Source organism: Arachis hypogaea, chromosome 14 (genome assembly GCF_003086295.3).
Source record: "Arachis hypogaea cultivar Tifrunner chromosome 14, arahy.Tifrunner.gnm2.J5K5, whole genome shotgun sequence".
In the NCBI taxonomy this organism is placed as follows: domain Eukaryota; kingdom Viridiplantae; phylum Streptophyta; class Magnoliopsida; order Fabales; family Fabaceae; genus Arachis; species Arachis hypogaea.
Window position 1 is genome coordinate 21,305,521 of NC_092049.1, and position 8,196 is coordinate 21,313,716.

The window sequence follows — 8,196 nt, forward strand, 5'->3', positions numbered from 1 at the left end:
TCTGACTTAGTAGGATCTTCTTTTCTTTTATACATCCACTTACAACCAATTGCAGTCTTTCCCACGGGCAATGGGACCACATCCCATGTCTTTTTCTTATGAAGAGATTGCATCTCTTCCTCCATAGCGACAAACCAACTCTCTCTATCTTTGTCTTTGATAGCATGTTTAAAGGTGACCGGCTCATCATCCTCCACTAAGAGTGCGTAATCTACCAAGTTTACCTGCCCATAACGTCTCAAAGGCTTGTCTGACCCGAACTTCTGAACAAATTTATAATTCCTCTTTGGCCTAGTAGATGCCAAAGAATCCTGCTGCTGCTGTTGTAATGCATGTGCATTTTCTCGCTGAATTTTCTCATGATCAATTTCATCCTCTGCGTCATCTCGAGTAGCATTAGGATGCTCCACCTGAACATTACTAGAGTCTATTTGTTGGTATTTAGACTCTATCTCCACCACTTGAGTATTTGAAGTTTTTTCAACATCACCATCATCTGGCACCATATCTTTAGACAAAGCTACCATAGATCGTTCATCAAAGGTAACATCCCTGCTAATTACAAACTTAGAATCATTTACACTCCAAAGGCGATAGCCTTGAACCCCTCTTGGATACCCCAAAAAGATTGCCTTCTTTGCTCTATCATCAAGCTTATTATCTTTGACATGATAATAGGTTGTGCATCCAAAGACTCTGAGTTTCTCGTAATCTGCATGTTCCCCTGACCACACCTTATAAGGTGTGTTTCTATCTAGAGAAGAATGTGGGGATCAATTCACTATGTAGCAAGCTGTAGCAACTAATTCTGCCCACCGTTCTCTGCCTAACCCGGAATTAGAGCGCATACACCTTGCCTTCTCAAGTAGCATACGATTCAGTCGTTCGGCAACTCCATTCTGTTGTGGTGTTTCTCTAACTGTCCAGTGTCTTGTAATGCCTTCTCGGTCACAGAACTCCTTGAAAGCCCCATCCGTGTACTCTGTGCCATTATCAGATCGTAGAGTTTTTAGCTTCTTACCTGTTCGGTTTTCAACCATTGCTCTCCACCATTTAAAAGTATCGAATACCTCATTCTTATGTTTGAGGAAGTAAATCCAAACATACCTAGAATAATCATCAACAAAAGTAACAAAATACCTGGAACCACCCTTGGAAATAACTTTAGTCGGGCCCCCAAACATAAGTATGCACGTAGTCTAACAACTCTCTGCTTTTATGCTTGCTTGTAGAAAACTTCACCCTATATGCCTTTCCATACACACAATGCTCATAAAATTCTATTTGTGGTTTCTTCATATTTTTCAGCAAACCTTGTCCACAAAGCAATGATAGACCTTTCTCTGACATATGTTCAAGCCGCATGTGCCATATTCTTGTGCAATTTGTTTGATCTCTACTTCCACCGATTCTAACTGCTAACTCACCTGTGACTGTTGTCCCCAAAAGAGAATAAAGATTACCGTGACGAACTCCCTTCATCACTACCAAAGAACCACGAACAACTTTTAGTACCCCATTTTCCGCAACTATTTTGCAACCATTTTTCTCCAACAAACCTATGGAGATAAGATTTTTTCGCAAGTCTGGAATATGTCTCACATCCTTTAAGGTTCTTACTATTCCATCATGCATCTTAATTCTTATAGTACCCAACCCCACATTTTTACAAGCATGATCATTGCCCATTAAAACCGTGCCACCATTTATGCTTTCATAGGTAGTAAACCACTTCCTATTTGGACACATATGGTGAGAGGCTCCTGAATCAAGAATTCACTTACCGGAGATTTCATAAGATTGTTCTGTTACAGAGTAACAATCCTCCTCATCATTTGAGACGTAGCTTGCTTCTTGCTTTTCTTTCGGGTTGTCGTTGTCGTTGTTCTGTTTTTTGAAAGTTATCTTCTTATTTGGACAATTTGCTTTGAAATGTCCAGCCTCACCACATTTAAAGCATGTTCTCTCCGTGTGAGGTCTAGATTTTGGCCTAGACTTTCCAAGCTTATTACCTTTTCCTCTTTTATTAGTGCTTCCTCTAGCCGCGAACAATCCTTGTGCTTGATCATTATATTCTCTTCCATTTGAAGATGACATTACACTTGTAGCAACCTTACGTAGATCATCTAATAAAAGTGATGCCCTCGTCTCATCCATGGTCAGAGTGTCACCCACCAGCATCAATGTCTGCACCAAATTTTCATAGGACTTCGGTAATGAAAGTAACAATATGAGGGCCTGGTCTTCATCATCAACCTTTACATCTATATCCTTTAAGTTTGATATGATCCTATCAAACTTATTGATATATTCTCGGATTGAGGTGCCTTCCTCCATCTTGCATGTATACAATTTGGATTTTAAGTAGATCCTGTTAGTTAGAGTCTTTGTCATGAAGTTACTCTCTAACTTTAACCAGACGCCTGCTGCAATTGCTTCTTCGTTCACCATGAAAGCAACATCCCTCTCAAGGCATAATATTATTGCAGCCCGTGCCTCAAGATCTAATTCTTCCCAATCCTTATCTTTCATTCCTTCCGGCTTTTTCTCTTTTCCCGCTAGTGCCTTGTGTAACTTCTGTGATATAAGCAGATTTTTCATCTGCATCCTCCAATAGGAAAAATCCTTTTTTCCATTGAACTTTTCGATTTCATATTTGCCTACTTTGACATTACTACTAGTAGAAGTCATTATATTCAAAATTGAATTTTACCACTCAAATAATGAATAATATAACGTTGGCTCTTGATACCAATTGTTGAGTCTGCAGCGAAATTTTGACTTCTAATAGATAGAAAGTAATATAAAATTGAACACTACCCACAATAATGCACTAACTATAACAAAGCCAATATGAGAAAATAGGATGTGAATTAACTTTCTTTTTTATTGGATGATGTTTCAACTACATTATTACAGAAATATATATAGTATCACCTATGCTATAATTTTAATGAATGAGAATAGTTTCTTCCTATGAAAACTCCCTACAAGTTATTTTCTATTAAAACTCCTTGCAAACCTTATTTTACTCCCTAAGTTTGCTCTTAACCTTTCTTTTATTCTCACAATAGGGTTATATTATCATGTTGTGTATGTGGCTTTCCATGGATGAAAAGATGAATAACTTTGTGTTTGATGTGAATTTGTAGGGCTACAAGGATGTGAAGGACATGGAGTGAGTCAAAAACAAGTTTCCAGGGAAATCATCATTAGGGAAAGAAGATCTCTAAAAGTAGTTGATGATAGGAACATGGTCTTCATTTTTGAGTTGTACAATTAAAATATATAGTTCTTGTTAATTGTTTGTATCCAAAGTGTTTGGCATACACAATATTCATTAATTACTCGGGGAAGCCATCTGAATCAAGGTTATAATTTTGAGCTTGTATTTTGATAAAATCATATGGATTTGGTCAATGATATTTTATGTAATGTTTTAAATTTTGAAGATATTTTAAGATTTATATTAGACTATAATTATATCTTAAGATATTTATTTATAATTTATTTATTATTTTATTTTCAAATGATTTTTCTGGTTGAATCACCAATTAGACCGATTGGACCTGTAAACCAATGAACCAGTGACTAGAGCGGTTTGATGACCGGTCCAGTTCTCAGAACCTTGAAAAAAAGTGAATTGGAATAACTATATTTGGTTGTTAGTTTGTTACATACAAAATACAAATTGATTACAATAATAATCTATATAGTTATTCTTAAAATTGAAAGGGATTTGTTCCACAAAACAAATTTAGTTCAGAATTAGCAAATTATTATAACCCAAATATTTCTGGTAGAGATCTATAACAAAAATGAAAAGAGGTCCAAACCAAGGTTGTGAGAACCGAATCGGTCAATGAACTAGTAAAGTGACTGATTCAATGGTTCAGTGGTTCGACCGGAATTCAACCGGAGTTCAACCGGTTTAATTAAATATTAAATAAAATTATTAAAAATTTAATATATAATTTTAAATATTTAAATTCAATAATTTCTAAGTCAAAAAATTTTAGTATGAAAATAATTTTAGAGTTATACCTTAACATGAGACTAAAAGGTGTTATACCTCAAAATTAGACATTAATAATTTTCTTAAAAAATTTATTAATAAGATTTGGTAAACTAATGTACACTAGTTAAAGTGTTAAGCACAGACAAAATTACAACCGCACAATTATAAGAACTCATAACACTGAACCAAAAATTAGAGAAAGTATAATATAATTTTCTTCTACCATGAAACTAGAAGCACTAATAATGGATACAATAACTAATATGTTGAATCTACAAGACCATCAATAGGCAATAGCTGATTCTCATAAATACTGGATAATACATTCATATTAATTAACACAAGGTCTCTCTGTTATTTAGACATAAATGGTACCAATGAAAACAAAAAATACGCAGATCAATACAGGAACATATCCGCCAATGCCATGATTGATTGAATTGGGTGAGAAATTTGCCATGGCTTAAGAAGCTGATCCGAATCCAAAATTCTGAAATCCAAATTACAAATTACATACAACAAAACCAAAATCCAGAATCCAACATTTAAAATGATTAATTCATATAATTCAGAATTCAAATAAAAAATACAGAATAATTAATTCATATCATTAACACTTTGTGATTGTTCCATCTTCAATGTACAACAAAGAAAAACTAAAATCAGCAAAAAATCAACACATTCCGCGATAAAACTAAAATCAGCAAACTCCACAGTAAAATCAGGAAACTTCACAGCAAAATTATGAACAAAATTAACACAAGCAAGCATCACAGTAAAACTAAAATCAGCAAATTCCACAGTCGAATCAACAAACTCCACAGAAAATTATGAACAAAATTAATTCAGCAAACTAATTATTTAATTAACTATTATCACAGAAAATTATGAACAAAATTAACTATTATCAAAGGGAGCTCAAACAGGGGAGAAAGGAGACACAGCGGCGAAGTGGAAGGGGAGTGCTTATCGGCGGCGAAGAGGAAAGGGAGTGACAGCGGCAACAGGGGAATGACGGCGGCGACAGAAGAGACGGCGACACCGGCAAATACAGAGAGAGAGCTCGAACAGAGGAGAGAAGATGCGGTGGTTGTGGGGCCTGCGAGGCTGTGGTGGCTGCGGGGCTGCGGTGGCTGCGGTGCGGGCTCCAGGGCTGCGCGGCTACGCCGCTAGGGTTCTTTTCTTTGTCTTTCTTTGAATTTTCAGAGAGAGGAGATGAGTGGGACTGCGGATGGGGGGACTGGGCATCGGGTAGCTATTTAGGTTTTTTTTAAAAGGGGTCAAAACGGCGCCGTTTTGGAGGGAGTCATCAAACCAGAAAACCTCTAAAAAATCGGTCGATTCTGCCGGTTCAATGGTTAACTATCAGTTCGATTGGTTTTTTGACCGATTTTTTGCCAGACGGTTTTTAGAGTCAACCAAACCGTTCTAGTGACCGATTTCTGGTTAACCTAGTTGAATCGACCAGTCCAGTTCGATTTTCAGAACAATGGTCTAAACATATTTCATACAAAAAAAAGGAAGAATTTAGTCTTTTTTTTTTTTGTCATAATATTTTTCAACCTAACAAGTTAAGATTAAGGATTATTCTATTGCGAATTAGAACTTCATTTAAGGATTTGTTGTTGTCGAATGAGTTGCTGTACGCACAAATTGAAATTTAAACCTCTAATATGTATTTAAATGAATCAATAAACTAACCATTAGTTCAGCTCAAATTAGTTAAAATATAGTCCCTTTTAAATGTCCGACAAAAAAAATAAAAACCTTTTAAGATGCACTCGTCAGATAATTCCATCCAAAAATATATTAATAATTGCATTTGTTACTTATTTATTTATGAAAAAAAATTAAGACGACAAAAAACAACATACGAAACTAAATAAAAATTTATGGTAGTAGTCGCTTTCCATTTTACTCAATCTGATCAATGCATTTATCTTCATCAAGAACCATACGTGGTTTAATTTGATAAAAGTTCCAAGCAAGTGATTAAGTTTTTGAGTTAGATGTCTAGAGTCTTGACTTTAAATTGTGAGAAACTGAGAATAAACAGATCTGTAACTGAGAATAAACAGATTTGTATAAAATTCAGTAGTAATTTCTACATTTTCTATAGGCTTTTATATTATTACATCGAATTATTATTAAGAGTTTAATTTTGATGTACTGATAATGTAAAGCGTTTTATACAGTTGTGCAATTATATCCATTTTTTTGAATGATTATTCACGCGATCAATGTGAAAAATAGTTATTTTTACTAATATAGCTGACATTGCATAATTGGATGCACGTATAAAACTACTTTACACTGGCAGTATATCAAAATTAAATTCTATTATTAATTGGGTTAATATTTGACAAACCAATCACTTTGCAAAAGGGAAAAAAAAGGATTTTGGAATGTTTCTTATAGTAATACGAAAATCACAATTTTATTTTATTTTCACTTAGATATATTTTTGTTCTATATACATATATATATGATATATGAAATGCATGTGTGGGGGTGTGTTCTTCTTTTTTTGGTCTTGGCATGTGTTTCAAACTTTCAATTGAGTCAATAATGTTACGTTGCATATATCCAATAATTCTGAGGTAGGACTTTTCCTTTGAAGGAAATTAAGCATTGAATTTACCGATAATAATGTAACTTGATAACAAGTATAGTCCGAGTCAGATTAGGTTGTGTATAGGTCGTCGGAGAATTAAACCACCAAAAGAAAATAATGAAAGATACCTTTTTTAATTTTTCTATATACACATGTATCCAGGTTTCTTCCTTCCCCGTTTAACTAGGATGTCCATAATATACTCTCAATTGTTTTGAAAAATCGAAATATAAAGATAAAATAATAATAGTTGTTCTTGTAGAGGTTAACCGGTATATAATTCGTCTGCCGATAAATATTTGTAAGCTTTCCGTTAAGATGAGGTATACATCGGTAATGAAAGAATAAGGGGTGGGTACCTGCAAAAGGCACTCTGACGTTCAAGTTAGTAAGTAGGTAATAAACTTTGCAGAATGTAATGTGTCAAATAAACGCTTTACCTCCCTTTTATATTTTGGGATGAAGCATCGGCAGTTATACTCTCAATAATTTACATTAATGGAGAGTAATAGCATACCAGGGTGTTACAATATTTCTTTTGGTGCCCATTATTGATAACTGATCTATAACATATACTGTTGAGTTATAGCATTAAAGACGAGTTATAGCGGCCATAGCACAGCTCCCAAACTTAGCCTGGCTATATTTTGATAAAGCAGGTTGAGCTTTTTTAATTATAATTCGGCGGTCTGAGTTATAGGTATGGAGCCCCAAATCAATTTACTTTATTAAAATAAGGAATAAAATAATTTAAATTTTAGACGTGATTTGAAGTTAACATGTATTAGAAAGTGTAGTAGTCTTGTCATTGATTGTGCCTTTGATTTTTTCAATGTAATTTTGAAGTATTGATTTAATAGATGCAACGGTTAGGATTTTTCATGGAACTGAATAGTTTCATTAAATGTGGCATGTGGATTTTGTTTGGAATCCTGAAAGGATTCATAAAGGCAACATTGCTAGGTGAATATCGCGTTAGTTTACCTTTGTTTGGTGATTTGCTTGATGACTGAGTTTGATTGTGCATATGTAAACGATGCGACTTTGAATTGAATAGTTATTGTGAATAGATAAGTGTTTGTGCTCGTTTGATATTTGATTGAATTTGCCGACTGTTGATAATCATAGTTCGAATGATAGTTGATATAGATTTGATGATAGTTGATACATATCTGACAATGATTGATATAAATCTGATCATGATTGATATAGATCTGAATAGATCTGGTAATGATTGATATAGATATGAAAATAGAGATAATAGATATAGATCGAAAACAGAGATAATATATATAGATCGAAAAATAGAAATAATAGATATAGATAAAAAATAGATATAATAGATATAGATCGTAAAACAGAGGTAATAGACATAGATCGAAAAACAGAGATAACAGATATAGATCAAAAAATAGAGATAATAGATATAAATTACAAAACAGAGATAATAAATATAGATCGGAAAACAGAGATAATAGATATAGATCAAAAAATAGAGATAACAGATATAAATCGAAAAACAGAGATAATAGATATAGATCGAAAAATAGAGATAATAGTTATA

At 33.8% G+C, this 8,196-nt stretch overlaps 1 protein-coding gene across 1 annotated transcript; it reads right to left on the reverse strand.

The window, feature by feature from the left end:
* Window positions 1-1,164: 1,164 nt before the first annotated feature.
* On the reverse strand, window positions 1,165-1,689 carry LOC140178529 (uncharacterized mitochondrial protein AtMg00300-like). The gene has a single exon (XM_072215704.1). The coding sequence runs from the start codon at window positions 1,687-1,689 to the stop codon at window positions 1,165-1,167; it is 525 nt and encodes a 174-aa protein (XP_072071805.1).
* Between the last annotated feature and the right edge of the window lie 6,507 nt (window positions 1,690-8,196).

Excerpts from the sequence above, each read along its gene's own strand:
- LOC140178529 (XM_072215704.1), bottom strand. The coding sequence starts at position 1,689 with ATGGGCAATGATCATGCTTGTAAAAATGTGGGGTTGGGTACTATAAGA.